The sequence below is a fragment of the Ylistrum balloti genome, unplaced genomic scaffold (assembly GCF_031769215.1).
Source record: "Ylistrum balloti isolate Yb309-2 unplaced genomic scaffold, AGI_CSIRO_Ybal_v1 Utg371338, whole genome shotgun sequence".
In the NCBI taxonomy this organism is placed as follows: domain Eukaryota; kingdom Metazoa; phylum Mollusca; class Bivalvia; order Pectinida; family Pectinidae; genus Ylistrum; species Ylistrum balloti.
In genome coordinates, this window is record NW_026782711.1 from 63,358 (window position 1) to 82,318 (window position 18,961).

General features: G+C 34.8%; 1 protein-coding gene and 2 non-coding genes across 3 annotated transcripts; 1 reads left to right on the forward strand and 2 right to left on the reverse strand.

Annotated features, from left to right (window-relative positions):
- Nucleotides 1-1,479: 1,479 nt before the first annotated feature.
- LOC132562076 (uncharacterized) lies at nt 1,480-17,344 on the reverse strand. Its single transcript, XM_060226806.1, has 2 exons — nt 17,140-17,344; nt 1,480-4,214 (listed from the first exon to the last, which is right to left on the reverse strand). Exons 1-2 carry the CDS (start codon nt 17,342-17,344, stop codon nt 1,480-1,482), a joined length of 2,940 nt encoding a protein of 979 aa, XP_060082789.1.
- Trnae-cuc (transfer RNA glutamic acid (anticodon CUC)) lies at nt 5,174-5,245 on the forward strand. Its single transcript has one exon. It is a non-coding gene; the product is annotated as a tRNA-Glu (tRNA).
- Trnal-cag (transfer RNA leucine (anticodon CAG)) lies at nt 6,384-6,467 on the reverse strand. The gene has a single exon. It is a non-coding gene; the product is annotated as a tRNA-Leu (tRNA).
- Nucleotides 17,345-18,961: the final 1,617 nt, after the last annotated feature.

The window sequence follows — 18,961 nt, forward strand, 5'->3', positions numbered from 1 at the left end:
TTAGAATTAAAAATGCAATCGAATCCTCAATTAGTATGTATTATTTTTTCTCTATCTGAAGTAAAATGAGTATCCTGAAGGCAGTATATGTTATTTTTTTTTTATTTAAGGTAAGAAAAGACGTCTTATTGTTTAAAAGTATCTCCAAGACCCGTGCAGTTGGAAGATAGAATTTTTATGTTATAAAATTAAAGGACTAATAAAAATAGCAAACATTGACCTAGACTTATCAAATACATAAACATACACAACGAAAACACAATACTTGCATGTAACAAGAATAAACAAGCAAAACATCGAGGATAACAGCGAGAGGGTCTCGAAACCCACCACATTGTAGACCACGCTAATTACACCTGTGTCAACAGTGCTGTGTTCGATGACAGTCTTGTGTATACGACGGTCGTGTAGTGTCACAGGTAGGCTTTGTTTACAAGTACAGGTGAGTAAAAGGCAATTAACTTTATGGTTTCGACTTTAAAAAGATACATGGAATAAAATGGACCTTATTGACACATAGCTTCTGTTCAATGAGTTTTTCTTGAGAAAAGTGTAATTACTATGATTATCAACACAAAGAAAATAATGTGACATGTTTTGTATGGTTTGATAGTAACTCTTCTCTTACATTGTATTTTTATTTAGTGCTGATATAAATATGTAATTCTAATAAAATATCAAAAATTTAAATAATGATTTTTTTGTACAAAAATTAAGAACAGCTTGTAATTATAAGTTTACGATGGATCAGGAATACTGCTATTATCTTCACACAGGATTGGTTCAAATTGATTATCTCCCTTTGATTCAAGAATTTGGATGCTCATTTAAACCTCATATAAAGACCACCTGTCTATAAAGACCTTTTTTTTATTTTCCCGTGAGCGGTCTTTATATACAGGTTTGACTGTATATTAAAAGAGTAAAACCATACAGGTAATGAAGTACACACGTTAAAACAGTCAATAGACAACAAAGCAAAGGCTAAATATTTACATCCTTCACCCACTGGATCAAACTTCATACACAAAACACCAGTAACATGATTGGATAAAGGTTCATATGTAACATATATAAATATTCATAGAGTTTCTTATTTGAGTTTGAATGTGATGCCGAAAATGTTTTATGATTTCTTTTCTTTGATATGTGACAAATATTTTTGGCAACGTCTTTTATAAAAACAAGTTTTATTACGTTGTTGATTTTACGGAGTTTAAAGTCAACAGGGTTATCCGAGGACAGCATGATTTTATGCTCATATTTTTCATTTTTACTTTCCGGGCAGCTGAGTGACGTCATGTATTTATAATGCCGCAATAACGTCACAACAGCGTTATTGTTGGAATGTTTCAACAACAGGTATTTGGCCCAAATTTCCACTTCGTATGTTTGGAGCAGGCAATTCAAGATAATGATGGACATCTGTTAACCTGCATATATACGTTGTTTCCTAATGTGATTGTACAAAAAATGTTCCTAGTAACGATTTTCTTTTAATTTTGATGAAGCACGAGATATATCTGTCATTTTACTCGTATGTAGTGACATGGTTGAAGAAGTTCTCTGTCTTTTTTGACGAACCATGCGTATGAGTCTTGCATTCATTACAAAACCTAAAAAGATAAAGAAACCTTGCAGTCCATTGAGACAAATGTTCATGTAAAATATCAGTTTTGTTCTGACGATTGTAGATAGGAAACCAAAGATCCACGTGCCTCCCAATAACAGTGATATCTTCGTATATATGATACAGTAATTTCTTTCTTGGTTTTTATTTCGCACGGTTTTTACACTTTGCTTTGTTCCATGAATACCATGTAGAGATATACCGAAGCAAACCAGATTAAAGAGCAGACATAGGGCAACTGGCAAACCAAAGACAAACAATGATACAGTAGGGTTCCCAATCCAGCAATATCCACCACCACCTGAACCATACTCCACAGGCACGTTAATGCTGATGTTGTCAACTACCACACAGCTGGTCACCAGTAGCAACGGTAGTCCATGCGCCACGCAGAAATATTTTTTGAATTGAAAGCTATTAGTTGTATATGTCATCATTGTTTTGGCGCTGAATTTTCTTGCCAAGTCGAATGCCATGACACTTGTCCACATGAAGGAACACAGCCAAGAATAATGTTGAAATATTGCAGTTATAATACAAAATATCCCTGGAATATAGGGCCCAATTAAAAATAGAGTTTGGGCAGTAAGAAGAGATGTTGAAAATGACATTAAATTTTTGCCGTGAACTGTCTGAAGAGATGGAAAAGCACAGTGTAAAATGAGCAAAGCGATTAGAGATGTGCTTGAAATTGAGAACATTATAATTGTTAAAATGGGCATTGCTTCATCGGCCTCTTCTGAGATTCCCTGGAAAGTTATGTTGTCACAAACATACAAAATATCATTTTTTAATTCAAAGTTAGTGATAACCTCGTTTATGTTGCTGATGAAAGCCACAAAATTGTTGATTTCATACTCGTTTTCTTTGTATGATAGCAATGTACAATTAAGTAATATCCCTTCTGTGCACAACCCTAGGAACTTTATGTGTGGCTTTTTATTTTCCTGGTTCATCAAAAGTGAGAATCGGGTGCTATATAGACCGATGGTGATGTTTGTCTTGCGTGGTCTTATGTACAAATTATCATTTTCCCCTATAAATTCCATCCCCGATCCTAAAAACTGTTTGATGTCTGTATTGATACAGTGTAACGATTCCTTTTCCTCGAAGTTGGTTAACTTGGCTGAAATATTAAGATACTCAAAATGTTGTACGATGTTTAACGTTTGTGAGACCACAGACTCCAGTGCTTCTGCTGTGCTGGCGTTGACAATCATGTGATATTCCATTACTTCTTCAATGTGATCTGCTGATATTTCTTGGAATATATCTTCCAATTGAAGGTCTGTAATTATTCTTACTCCCGATTGAACTAAGTTTTCAATAAATAACTGTAAAACATTCTGAATTGAAGTTGTGTATTTTTCTCCTCCACTGACAGTAATATCAATTGAAACATTGTATGCTGTCATTGATTTTTCATCTAAGGGAATATTATTTGTATCATTGAAGAAAGAATGTTTGTCTTCAATGCACTTCCCATAACTTGGTATGTAATTTTTAGGACAGAGAAGCGAGTGACATTTTCCTTTATTCGGATACCATACCTGACTTTCTGGGCAATTACTTACGTCCGAAGAATACCAAAACCCAGTATCAGGATTAAAATTAAAGAGTACATTCAGCCCAATAGTTGGGCTAAACTCGGGCATTAACGGCCCAGCAGTATCCATTTCACAACTTAATCGAGAGTCATTGCCTAGGAGGCAGTGTGCACAGTGAGGATTTCTCATAAAGGACGCCATTTGGAAAACTGGCGAAAGGTAGGATTTACAAACGGTCGCAAGTGAAGCTGTTTTATTTCCATCACACTCCGGAGGGGAGTCCACTTGTTGGCATTTTCTGAGTTCACCTACATTGGAAGGTGAAATGACATAGAATTTGCATTCTCTCTTTAATGAAGTCTTTAGATTCTCCGAACCCTGAGACGGCATGTTGTCAGGACACCTTGCATACACCGTCCAAGGAACCACTTCTGTTTCCTTATATCCATAACAAACAGCACACATCTTATTCTTAAAAACAATTTGGACAGATTCATGCAAACGAAGAGATACTGGTACGTGTTCTATAGGATGTAACGCACCGGATTCGCATCCGTCTTTTGTACCTTCATCCTTATATGCCTCTGGACACTTTGCAATGACTCGTAATTGTAATAAGTCCGATCCATTTTGAATTGATGTACACTCGCTGTTCCGTATATAGCCGATCAAAATAGAAGCATATTTGGCGTCATCCATATTTGCCGTATACCAGTCAGAAGGGTTTTCCATAGCATTCAGTATACCGGAATTGCTACCTGACACATTTCGGGTGTACCAGTCCGCACAACAATCTCCAAATAGAACACACTCATTATCACAACGACAAGTAACATCATTTCTGTTTGGCATGGAACACAACTGGTCCAAATGACATGTCACGTTTAAATTAAAAAAGATGAAAGTTGACAGTTTTGTAGATTTGTGACCACTCATTCCTTCAGACAAACTGGGTATTCCAGGCTCATCAATGTCAGAATTTGTCACAGCCCGATGATTTTCATCTGATTTAAGTTCTACGGCACCATTCCTGCCAACTAGAATAAATAAAAATATCTCAAATATTCGGTGTTGATAGAATGTTGTACTTATGACACAAATAAATCTACCTATTTTTCCACGGAATATCTGTAACTCTTATCTTTATTAATTGAAGTACATAATAATCTTCTTATAGTATTTGTTAGTGATTGCTTTTCTTCCAAAGATTTGTTATTGCGCTGTTTAAAAAAGACCCGGGTATTCCAAACCAGTAATATAAGGAGAATAAGACTAGGTGTTCCAGAATTATAATTCAAACACAAGTACGATGAAGTTACTTTAAATTAAGGACAAAAAGACAGATTTACATGGCGACACCATGAAAACAAGGATCGTGCTCCGGAAGGGCAAGCGCTCTCTGCTTCATCGCCGATACTCACCAAGCAAATCTTGGTAAATCCAAGTAAGCAATGCTATGTTCCGAAACGAGAACAAGGTATATAAAACAACGGAACTGACAGAAAAAACTCCATAATTTTCACGTCTGTTCTCCTATAAATGATTATTTGTGTGCTTTGCCATTTTACAAACAGGAAATTTATGAAATAAACACATCTTTCAGAATGAAAGCATTTAATGACATGTTACATCAGTAACTCACATGATTTAAATAGCCATAGAATAAAAATAGATTTTTTGATTTGATAAGATAATCTCCTTTCTTTTTTTATAGTCTGGTCGATAACATCAACACTACTCGGATTCAGACTGACAACGTCTAACTCAAATAATTTTCTAGTTAAGGCTCCGCGAACTGTGCTATTCACATGATTCGCTTCTGTATAATTGTTCCACATCCCATACATAGATGACGAACAATCCGCCTTAGCCACCACAAGGGTAACAGTGTACACAGTTCCAATGTCTAACGTTAGAAGAACCGTTATCATTGCTCCTGCTGCAAATTGTTACGAGACCGTGAAGCACAAACAGTCAAGTCGTCTCAATATACATGTCCCAAGTGGTCTAGTGGTTAGGATTCCGCGCTCTCACCGCGGCGGCCGGGGTTCGATTTCCCGCTTGGGAATACATATTTGTTCCCGCATTGAAATGGCCTAAAAACTGGCATTGCCCGTCATCGTTTGCTTTTTCCTGTGTACTTTGTAGTGGAGAAAGATATTGAAATGTCAGTTGTTATCAAGCGAAAAAAAAAAAAAAAAAACATGAGCTCATCATATTATTCGTTACAGTCAAAAGCTTGTGTGGAAAGTAATGGTCATTGATCTTGGTATGTTTTAAGAAATTCTCCCGGAAACAGTATATTTTGGTAGATAAGGAAATAAGCAAACGTCAGAGCCTTATCGATCTAAAGTGGAAGTTTATGAAAGATGGCAAACCAGCAGCAATATTTGACAATTTATTATTCTGGTTTTAGATATCTGTCATTTTGTGTGTCCAACATGATCTTGATTAGTAACTTATGGTATTGTTTTCTCTGTTGTATATAATTTTTATTTGATATTTCTTTTCAGATTATTAACCCTAGATCATGCAATCAGGGTATAAATTTGATATCACGATCTCTACCGATGTATGTTTAAGCTGAAATCGGCAAAATTCTTTTAGAACTATTTGCCATAGAATCTAAAGTTATGTCTTCAATTTCACTTAAGATTCTTAACCACAAACTCAACAGACACAACTCCGGTTCTACTTCATATTCTTTGCTATCAACAGGCAAAACTCCCGATCTTATTTCACAATCATTTGCAAAAACTGCTTATGGGATTGCGGCCTTTCGTAATGTCCTCTGGCTTATTCATGACATTGTTGGACTTCGACTCAAAATAAAGTAAAAAAGATTTCATATTAAGCTCATTGTGTAGATGTGAGCCTTGCTTCAACTAATCACCAACACATATTGATAAAGGTATGGGTACAACTATTCAAATAATATATGACAAGGACATTTTCATTGGTTACCAGGGAGGGTTTTCATGTCACACTGACACATCTGGTTTCTTTATTATAAAGAGAATTTTGTATGTTAGAAATTGCTTAGAAGTCTAATAAGAAATTTTAAGATTATAGAATCCTTCAATTAGTTATCAATTATAACACTATATGTTAAGCAACCGTCCAGTGGAGGTATATATTAGAAAAAATCTTTTTACCGGTACGAAGTAATGTTAAGTGAGGTGAATGTTAACGATGAAAAAACTGTATGTCAGAAGTGAGATTCGAACCCACGCCGGGAAGACCCGACTGCGACCTGAACGCATCGCCTTAGACCGCTCGGCCATCCTGACTTGATAAATGTGGATAAAATCGTACTTGAAACTGCAATTAAATCCACGTTGAAGTTAGCTATGTATTTCGTATGAGACTCGCCAGTTTTGTGCTTAGTTATACTTATTCCAATCAATGGCGGCACGTTGTTAAATACATATTTTGTTTCATCAAATTAAGAAATTATTAAATAATATTCTAGATTATCTCCATAAAACTTCAAAGAAATTTAAGATCTGTATCTGAGAAGGCGAATTTGGGGAAAAAAGTTTAAGTAGGATAACCAGATTGATTGATAATATCAACACTATTCGGATTCAGACTGCCAACGTCTAACTCAAATAATTTTCTAGTTAAGGCTCCGTGAACTGTGCTATTCACTTGATGCGCTTCTGTATAATTGTTCCACATCATTGTAATAGTGACATCACCAAATCATTATGATGATATCCTCTGTTTAGTTTGAATTCGTTATTATCATCATAATCTTCACTTGTTCGAGAGTCATTGGAAAACGTTACAGAATGTCGAAATGATTCGTTATTGAGACATCACTACATCACCAATTCATTTTAATTGGTCATAATTATGTCCTGTCCATTTTGTTGATATAGCCTATTCATTTAGTGATATCACTAAAACGACTCGGTGATATCGCTTTAACGAATTAGTAATTGGTTTGCTTTTTGTTGCTGTACGCCCTATTAACAGCCATGTTCATTTTAGATCGTGCCAATGTTTGGTAGTAGAGGAATGCTAGTAATTCCTTAACAACGCGACCACCGCAAACCAATTTTTAATGAATTGATGATATCAATATGAATTGGCAACATCGACGTTGCAGTGATGTCACTAAAATACAATAAAATAACAGAATGGAGTAAACGGATACTAATAATTTCTCCTATTCAAAACGCTTTACATTAGATTCTAGATATTTATGTTGAACAATTATAGGGACATATACATATGTATTTATACCATTAAATTTAATACTTAGACAGCATACAATTGTTCAACTTTGTATTCATGAGATGAAGACTCACGCAAAAATAAGCGAAACAGATTTTTTTTACTAAAATGTAATCAAATGTGCCATTGTTGTATACAACAACTATATACACATGATGATAATTCGGAGCCTGTGCAATGAACATTTTTATCCGTCTTACCTTTCAAAAGTAGACAGAGTAGAGAAATAGTCAAGGCTTTAACGATGAAGGTAGGCATCCTGATGTTTCCGTTCAGTCTCCACTTATAATGAAGCTCTATTGACACATCATAGCGGATATGAATGTTAAGCGAACTACAGATTATTAATACAATCACGTGTTCATTGCCAATTTCTATCCTCGATATATTTAATGTTTTTACCCTAATGGACAGGGGCTTTTTTGTTAATGGTCTTCCATTATGGAATCATTTGAGTACACATTTACTTGAAGAGAAATAAGGTACTGACGCTAAGTGAAATCATTCACTAACACACAATTATTCGTCCCTGAGGAAATATCATTGATAATTGTATTATTGGTTCTTTTGTAGTTAGAAAACAATCAAATACATTCTTTTGTGCTCTTCATTAACAATCCTAGCACATATTATTCTCAATATAATCTGGCTTTTTACCATGCGCTTATTATTGCAAATGTGGAATACTTTACATGTTAATCCATTGGGATGTCAAGCATGTCAAGAGACTATCATTAACTTAATTAAAGTATTAACACTCCCTCTGTATTGATATTAATATTTTACTTTGTAATATGGAACACGATTTCAATGTTCTAAGCCATATAGGGTTGTGAAATTGATGAAATCACATCTCTACGCTAATTGTCAACAACCTTCCAAAAAACTGCTTGAAATCAATAATAATAATTTTTGCTACTCTTGAATATAATCTATAAACGTACCTCGACAACGTTTGATTTTCCACTCTGTGTAATCAAATATAATTAATTCATATGTTTGATATAAAACAATAGGAAAATATACCTAAAATGATAACACAGTAATAATGCAAATTAAGAAAATCTAAGGCAAAATATGACCAAAAGTACAAGGAAGTGTTCCGGAAGAAAAAGCGTTTTCTGCTGCATTGATTACATCCGCCAAGTAAAATTTAGCAATGAAAATGAATGCATTCATTCTCTAATAAAGAGAGCTGTGCGTTTCATGAAATGTTATCTATGAGCTAATCGAAAAAAGGGGGATGGGGGGTGGGGGTTGGGGTGGGGGTGGGGGGGAACCACCTTGCCAAGTACAAGACGTCTACAACAGGCTACTTCACACAAATCACAGGGTTTCAAAAGATGCATGTTTATGGAAATTATAGGCAAGTCGTATTTTCGTCATTACTATCTCATTGGGTAGTCTCTATTCCCTTGTGCGATGTGAATTTGGATATGTTCTTTAGAATGCTTTCATAAACGGTTCCATGAGTCCTTAACCTTTGATGAGTTCCATTTTCTGTTTCACGTCACACGAGCATAGGACAACTCTTTTTTCGGTACAGAGAAAGTAGCAACACCCGTTCAACAAATTAATTTGAACAAAATGAAAGTTAGTTTCGAGTGTGTTGATTAGTACATTTCCTCATTAAAACCGGAAGTTAGACACGATTGTAGATTTTTTAGATAGAAATGATACACTTTTGTTTTATCGACGTTGATATGTAAACAACTAGAAATTTTCTTATTTTCGTTGGTATGAATCTATTAATTTTAACATGCTGATATTTTGTTTCAGAGAAATGTATGAAAGCCATGTGTTGGCCGAAGTAAACAAATGTTTAGTTTGGTGATGGCAGATTGTATTGTCAAGAGGTAAATCGAAAGTAAACTCGTCACCATGTTTGTGTTCATATGTGATTTAAAGCAATGAAATATTATATGGGTGATATAAACTCATATACAAATATCAGACTTAATCGACGTTGATGTTCAATAGACAACGCAACACATTTTTGGGTGAAAATGGGTGACTTTAATGTTGAAAAGTGTCAGCATAACATCCTGTTTGATTCGCCAGTAAAACCGTTTTGTAATAGTATATATACGTAGTGCACAAGGCTATGATTCCAAGGTGTATACAATGCAAAAATCTATCCTTTGAGTCCTTATTAAATCGTATAACGTTAGATTAGCAAATACCTACAATATCAAAGACAGTGAATGGAAAATATTCAATGTTTCAGAGAAGATTACCAATTCTGTAACTGTTTTTTTTTCATATTTGGTCTAACGTGTGTACGTTATTTGAACTATTGACTGGCGAGGTAACCTTATACTTGAATGTCTTTTTCAGCAAAGTTATAAAACGAGTGTTTATCGCAAAAACCAGAAAGAGAGAAAATCCTTGCATGCTGTTCAAGAACATAGATATATAGTCAAGTTCCCTACTGTTCGCTAATGGCGTTACAAACGTCAGAATCCATGTGAGACCCAGCAGAAAGAATAACTTGGAATAGATAAGACATTTGCTGTTCCCCCGTTTTGAATTGGACCGTTTTAATATGTTGGCTTCACCGGTTTGTATACCATAAATAACTATTATTAGGGATACAAGTTCAAAAGCAAGTAAAACTCCAATTGGACCTACGACAAATATTATCCTGGCTAGAGATTCGTGTATCCAACATGTCAGGTCTTTGGCGCCGTACCCTATACGCAATAACGTGTCTGTTTGATCTATAACAACACAGACAATAACTATCAGCAATGGAACACCAAATGCTAAGGCTGAGTACATGTAGAAACGATATGCGTGACTTTCCTGATTTTTTTGAGGCATATTGGATCCGAACTTGCAAGCAAACTCATAAGCCATAATGGCGGACCAATGGAAAACACATAGAAACATATAGTGCGAAATAATTGCAACCACTTTGCATGATAATTCCGTTTTGTTTGATATGCTCATAGTGGCAAAAAGAATCAATGACAGCATCAAAGTAAGAGCAAAAGAAAACATGATTTTACCCGGAAGATTGAGAAGACTTGGATGAACACAATGAAGAACTAATAAAACAAACAGAGAAACTATAGACAGGCATACAGCTAAAATAATAATATGTTTAGAATATCAAATATAGAATAACTAATAATGTCAGTGTCTGTGCATACATACAATATGCCGTTATGGATTTCATAATCTGTGTTTAATTCCTGACCCCGACCTTTAACCTTATCTGTATAAAGAAAAATTGTTGCGTTTTTAACATAATAACTTTGGTTGTCAAACATCATATATTTACAAGTTAAGTTGGCAGGACTTCCTTACATACAAATATTTCTCTAATAATCCGAATTTCTGAATTATCAATGGTGATCTTAAATCTAGAATATTATAATTTAACTGACATGAAAATATCATTTATGTGAATGAAAAATCCACTTGTATCAAATATGGCGATGGTGCTTTTGACAAGATTTGAGTTCTCTTCGCATCGGAGCGATCTTTCATATTGATAATTGATCATTTGGATGTCTATCCATGATTCACGGTGATACTGAAGAAAATGTAGGAGGATACGGAAAAATGTGGGATGTTCACCTCGAACACGCAGTATGAAATCAGCACTACGTAATGCCAAATCCTGGTTTTTTGTAACAGGTACAACATCGACGTCCAAGGTAGATAGCTTTCTTTCCCATATCCTTTGTACTTCTTTCATCGAAATGTTTTTCACATCAACAATTTTTGAACGAAAATAAAGCAAAATTCTGTTTGAGTTACCTTCGTTTGATACCATCGGTAAGGTGATATTTGTCAAATAAAAGATATTAACAGGAATTTGACAGATCCCCAGTATTTTCATTCCTGATCGACATTTATTGTATTTTGACTGATACAGCTGCCAAACTCCATTATTTATGTCAGAATTGAATATGAGTTCAACTGGGTTAGTTATCATAAATAACGCAGTTGGCAAGGATATAATACATTAAGCATGGCTCGTTTGCCAGACCAAGTCTATACAATGAGGATTCCGAAAATCTTCGTCGTTGACCTCAAACGGTGCTATATATCTCCTACATATATAAAATGAGAGAGAGGATTTGGCTGTAGGATAGGACTTGGATGTATATTCTGTGGAAGACAGTTTATTGGTTTTGGAGACATATTGGGAGGTTCATAAAACAACGTACATCCATCCTGAATTGTAACATCCCCATTATCGGAAACAAAACCACCAGGACAAAGTGCTTGTATATTCCAATGTAACAGTTCATGTTCCTTCACACCATTACAAAATGCACAGTGTTTGTTTTTATATACAACCTGAATATCATTACTCAATTTGCTCGTCACAGGAAAGTCTGCAAACGGATCTGTACAATCAAGGATCCAATCCACCTGAATAGTTGTACTATTAGGACAAGTTTTAATCAGACGTACAGGGAATGTCTGCTGACTTAGATATAGTTCGTGACATTCGCTTCTTACAAAAAAAAAGAAAAAAAAACGATGTTATCATCTGAGAAAGGAGATGACGAAGATGACCGGTAAAATCCAACCGGATCTGATAGAAATGTGTTTAAGTGTTGATTGCCTCCCTTTTCTCTTTCGTCTGATCAGCTGTGTAGCGTGTATCGTTATCGCTGGTTACATTTGGCAGTACAAATTTTGGTGGTGGAGTCATTTCGATGTTCAATGTATCATTATCTTCAGTGGTAATTGTCTGCTGTGTGAATTTACCTTTAAAAAACAAACGCAAATCATTCTGCACTTTAGTAGTATCTTTCAATATTCATGGATATATTAAATGCAGAATGATTAGTTGGACTTATATTATATGTCACCAATATATGTTTCAGGTCGCACTGCCCCAGTCGTGGGCTTACGATCTGTAATCAAATCTCATTTGAGGCAATGATTCAGAATGCTTGCTTTCAGATTATCAAGAAAGTACTGGCATGACAACGTAATCATAATTCAAACTCATATTCCATAAAACTAGTGCAAAGTATGAACAAAAGAAAGATTTACACGGAGAGTCCTGAAAAGGTACAAGGAGAATAGGTCCAGGTGTTCCAGAAGAGTAAGTGTCTTCTGCTTCATCGACGACACATGTAAACTTTGGTCAATCCAAGTAAGTAATATCATGTTCTCAAACGAGAACAAGGTATACAACAACAGACCCAACCGACAAACTAGTAATTTAGTAAAAATTGCATAAAATTTTCTCAATTCTCAAATTGATTTATTTTCAAATTCGATTAGCCTACATTTAATCGTACAACTCGCCAGTGATGCTGCAGGCATAGTGTGTTCTAGAAGGCGAGTTATAGAAATCACAATCCAGAGTAAAAAATATACGAATATAAACTGATAATTAAGTGGACCCTTGCCATATGATTGAATAAATTGAGTATTTGAACAGGATTTACAAAAAAGAGTAGTGAGATGACCACTTTATTTTCTATTCGGTTTAGTTTATCATTAATTATAAAAATGACATTCGGTTCATTACTTTTATCAAAATCTATTGAAAATGAAAATGAAAAACTATAAAGTAACCTTGGCATCTTAATCGTTATTAACCATAAACAAACAATTTAAGGATATTTAGTAACAATAAAAGCATAGAAAACTATATACAGTTCTCTACGTGTAATACATGTTTAGATAATAACACATAAAGAAATGTTTACATACCACTCAAAACAAACTTGAAAAGCACTAACAGAAACCAATCCATATGGTCTTTCATCCTTGCAGTACAGTTGCCCTAGTGATGTTATATACATTTACTTGTCGCGATAATGGGTGATTACTTTGTTTGCATAACCACGTCTGTACAATTGTCAATATTGATGAAGCACACATATAATATCTAACGAACTCAGACACTGATTAAATGGAAATGGCCGCAGTCTTATAGCCCTGTGTAAGACATGAACTTATTATGTAAAATCAATTATACTCCAAGAATTAATCCTAGTAATTTTGTACAGATCAATTTATTATTAATCGTATCTATTCTCTAAAGAGAAATAATTTCATCTGTGAATTCCGTCTAACGTTGTTTATTAGACAAACATATTGACATTCATGCTGTCTGTAATTGTATGAGCGTTTTTTATAATATAGTTCACAATGTCTTTCGACATTTCATATATAACACAAAATCCTGAATAAAATCAGAAATTTAAATATATATCACAAGATTAATGATAAACAGTTTACGGTTAAGAACAAAAACACATTTTACAAAATTAATCATAAGATATCAAACTGCATTAAAAAGACACATCATGCTGAAAGTTTACAACGTTTTCAAGAAATAATCCGATAGGTGTTTTTTAAAGGAAAAAAACACTTCATCTGAAATGATGAGAGGAGCTAAGCACGTTAAGATGGAAATCAAGTAATAATGTTGGCAGAGAGGATATGGGATATCAAATTTCAATATCGTAATAGATATTGAGGAAAAGAAAGAAAACTAAATTATTTATCTTCTGGTCTTTCAACAATCTGCTAAAAACATGTATTGTTTGTCCATCAGCAGTCAATAATAACAGGAAGATCGGGAGAATTGTTACAAGCCCTGGATTATCGCATCAAATACGGAGTTACGACAAGGCAGGAGAAGAAGAGAAGATTATTTTGAAAATGAATGCATAAATCAATCCTTTTTATTGTTGTTACCCATAAATCTGGAAGTGAATTTGAAAAAGTAGTAATTTTTTGTTAACAGTGCGATCGCTTCAGTCTACATTTGGAGACAACACATAAAGACAACTGCACCGACACACATTTAGCAGAAGGTCATTTATGAAAGTGTGCAACGGTAAAATGGATGGGACATGTATTTAGAATAGATCATCGATATTTCGAATTACACAAGATTCATATTTCGTTATTTGCCTTCTTGAATTCAGAGTGTTACAATGCTATTCTTGTCTCCTGAAAAATCAGGCAGGTAATTGATTAAATGATCACTTGCGTTTATCACTTTGAATGAGCGGAAATTGTTAAACGTTCTTCTCAAAATGAACGGACGGAACTCACAGGAACAACAAAAGATAGAAATATATATAAGTAAATAGATAAATAAATAAAATTGTTTAAAGAAAAGACAACACAAAGAATCATGTGATGTACATTTTAATAGCTGGATTATCATGTTCATAGCTGCCGTTATACATATATACAGCAGATAAGCTGCAACAATTAGCGCGAGATGCGATTTCAAATTGCATCGATACCAAATGGGAGTGACAAATCACTGTGACGATATCTGGGTACTATATAAGGCGTAGTTGTTGCTCTGCGTCGGCATGGCGCAGTGACAACGATATCTGGCCAAAATCACCTTCCTTACTTGAACATTTAATATAAACCCTATAAACACGAACATTCCTTGTAAGCCGTTAACGAACAAGCTGAAAAAGCCAATCAAAAGCGATCCGGTAAAAACAGCCATTACTGCAATCAACCACGTGACACCAACCATCAAAGTTATCTTAGCGTATGCTAAACAGTGTCGTTTGTACCGTTTTTGAGTATAACATAAATGTTTTCCCATCCGTCTTGCATATTCCATTCCATGCAGTGTTATGACAAAACATACGATGCTGAATACATATATTACCAATAACGGAATGTCAAAAGCATATAGCTTGCCTTCAAATGTGTATACTGTGCATTGTAAATTGTCTCCATAGCCTAGATAAAAATCATTTGAGAGCTTACCAATTATGTACGCCGTTGATACTATCACAAATGGTAACAAAACTGCAACTAGGAGGTATTTCTTAAAGCGACTTTGTCCTTTGTCCGGATCCATCTGTTGATGTAATGAAGAACACACACTGAACCTACGACATATATCGTAGGACATAACGGCACTCCAAACAAACGCACAAATCCACGAATAGTGATGAAGTACACCTAGAACCTGACATATATAAGGAAAAAGTACGATACGTAATGTATAGTCTTTATCAATATGCATTAACGCGGTTATCACATCAGTGAGTTGAGCAGTACTTAATGAAATTGCGAAGCATACCACAATCTTTCCGTGTAGGTTCAGCAGTCGTGGGATAACAAAATGGTAATATATCAAAAGGATAAGAAATATGATTGAAAAAGACATGCATATGTTACTTATGTATGATGCTAGATAAGCATAGTCATATTGGTAACGACTGCTTTCTATACAAACCAAAAGGGTATGGTTCTGTATTGTGTATTGGTTAAAATTCTCGTGTTCACTTTCATTAAATCTATGAAGACGAATTGTGTCATTGTGAGCTGTATGCTGAGAAAGAGAAAACGCTTGTACGTTAGAACAATTCAGCGCTGGTGGTGGTTCAGCAGAACAATATGACAGTGTCATATTTGAAGCATTTTTGTTGATATCAATATGCAAAATAAAGTGTGAAAACGGAAATGGTATCAGATCAGAACTTCTGTTACTAGTTACGAAAAGACTATTATTAATGTCCTTCAAGCGTACTTTATTCAGCATGACGTATGTATGGCAATCTGATACTTTTGTCTTAAAAGTGTCGCTTATTTTGATTTCAGCATTGGTATTTAGGAATATTTCGTTAGCAACATCAATCACGCGAATAAGTCTATTCTGATCCTTTAAATTTAATCTTAAAATATTTTCAGTTTTGTCAGTTTCCGCTGTACAGTTAATGAAAGAAATATTCAACATCTCAGTGATGATTGAATCACATGACATGTGCTGGGAATGTGAGAGTGTTTTTACTTTCAATATGATACCAAACCCGGATGTACTGTTCTTCGAGACAGGTTCTTTACTACATGTGTTACCTGTTTTATAAAATCCAAGCGGACACTTATCGATAGGATATTCTATGTGATAATGATTCAGAGAACTTTGTATTGATGTGTGTTTTGTAACAGTATCTACGTGAGGATAATTGTAAAAGCTGAAAAGTGAGTCTAACACAAGTCCGTTCTCTTGTGGCAGGGAGGGACCAAACATACTGTGATGGGGTTCACTATATTCAAAATAAAGGGTTTCACACTCTTCCGATTTCTGCGTTTCATTGAAATGAATCAACTGAGAAGTGTTCACAATTCTTCCGTTGAAGTCAATGAGAGCTGGAAAAATGTTCAAACTGCATAGCGTTTTTAAACTAAAATTGTAAGTATCGTGTTGACATTCAGAGAATTTAGTTCCAACATAAGCAGTAACGTCACATTTCCTTATCATACCTGGTAATAAAGGCGGAAAATAGTAACGCTTACTTAAACGGTGTCCTAAAGTTGTCGTCCAGGGTACCACTTGCCGGTCGGTGAAACCATGGCAATGAGCACAGTACTTATTTTTGAAAACAATCTGAATTTTCTTATCCTCTACGTTTACATGCTTTTTCAGAGACACGAAAGGAAGATGGAGAGAATAGCCACATAGTGGAAACAGCTGATAATCTGAGACAGAAATATTGGATGCAAGTGCACTGTAAGGACATTTGGATATTACACGTATTGCTAAAACGTTTGTTCCGTTACGTATAGGTATACATGTACTCCATTTTATGTATATAGATATCAAATCAAAATTTTCATTATTACGGAACCAACTTTTCCAGTTAAAGCGATGATAAATCATCATCTGTAATGTTTGCCTGGGGATGACGTATACAGTGTCTGAACAGCAATCACCAAAGATTGCACATAATATATCACAATAGCATTTACTTTTTAATGTGTCTGTACACTTTCCATTTGAGCATGGTAGTCCTGGTAATCCTCGTTTACCACATGAATCAGGCCTACAAACAGGACGTATGGTTGTAGCAGGTCGTTCCGTCAATTTAGTGTTCACCGAGAATTTGATTTGACTAGATTTTGTAATGTGTTCTGGCATTCCTTTCTGTTTGATGAGTGTATATACTTCCGTCATGTTTGTTGGTAGGTCAGTACGACTAGAATTTATTTTGTTGTACTGAATGTGTACTCCTGAAGTTTGAAATTTAATTTTTGTTGTATTGATGCCTATAGACGTTTTTGCCGTCTTATCGACAGAGGAATGTTTTACTGGTGATTTGCGTTCGAAGTCACCACCATCAGACATCGAATGTCGATCAACATCCGCCCGTCGTGAATGACTCTCTTCATGTGATCCAACCAATGGACAACCTGAATGAGCCAAAACAAACATAAGTATTAATTAAAGGAGAACTATTGTTAATTTCTTGAATTTCTGTACCATTAGGAACCTTTCCAAATGACTTGTTTTGTCAGCATCAAAATATTTTTCCCGTGGTCAGTTCGGATAAATGAAATTGATGGCCATATCACTGGTCAATTAAATATTAGACCGCCTAAATATAGCAAATTTATCGCGTGATGACTTTGATAACGAAAAACTAGAAGCACCATTTCCTATTCTGGCAGATACAACTAGGTAAGTCAACTTGAAATGACCAATTTCTCTCATCTTATTTGTATAGAATGATATCTTCCATGCCTATAAAACAAATAGATATTGAAATATAGGAAACATCGCTATAAGCTACATAATAAGGTCTGGATCAGAGAAGGCACCAAATTTGTTAATAGTGAAGTGCGCAGGTACAAACGTGTTGTGGCGGAATCAGAAGAATTATTTGTAAATCGATGTAGCTAGATATGTATAGAATTCCTACAAATGCGTTATAGTAAATTGATTCACAGCTGGAGAACGGTATTTTGTCTGGATTTTCTATGGAATAACATGGAACAACAGGTAATCGCCACCAACAAGAGTTAAAACAATACCAGTTGTATTGTCATAATTATGTATCATATAATAAATCCTAATTTTGTCATCATTTTCTTGTTGTTGTCCTGCGTTTTTAACACATAAACGATACCATTGTTTTGTCATGATTCATCAATATATGTCATAAGTTCCATTTATCTACTGATATCTCGACGAAGACCTTTCCTGTAATATTCCATTCGGGATTTTAAAGTTTCAGTTGGTAGTTGGTATAGTAATAATACTATAACATATATGCCTTACCTGATTGATACAACAACATCCCTAAGGAAGCAAGGTATACAAAGAAATGTGACATCTCATCCAGCAGAGTAAAACATAAATGTTCTGAATTTGCTATAAAAACAATAAAACTGAAAAGCAGGGAGAAACAAAGGTATTTATGATATGGTATCCACGACAACACTTAGTACCCTTAGTGTTCAGTCAATACACGTGGTTGTACATTGATCTATTAACAAAATCAAGACACTTCAGGAGATGGACTCATTTTAAGAGTCTGCTACGTCGTTAGACATGAATTGAAATATATTAATGTGGTTTGTAGAAACAAAAGAAATAAGAACCAGAAGTCAATATAAACCTCTCATGTTTTTTTTAGATCATTGTTATCTATTACGTTGTTTTAATGTGCCTTTGTGGATGATACACATTGTTAAGTGTTGTCAAAATACACAGCCAATGTAAACATATATAACACATTATAGCAGTCATTCGTGATGAAGCATTTTCTGTTGACACATTTCCGGTCGTGTA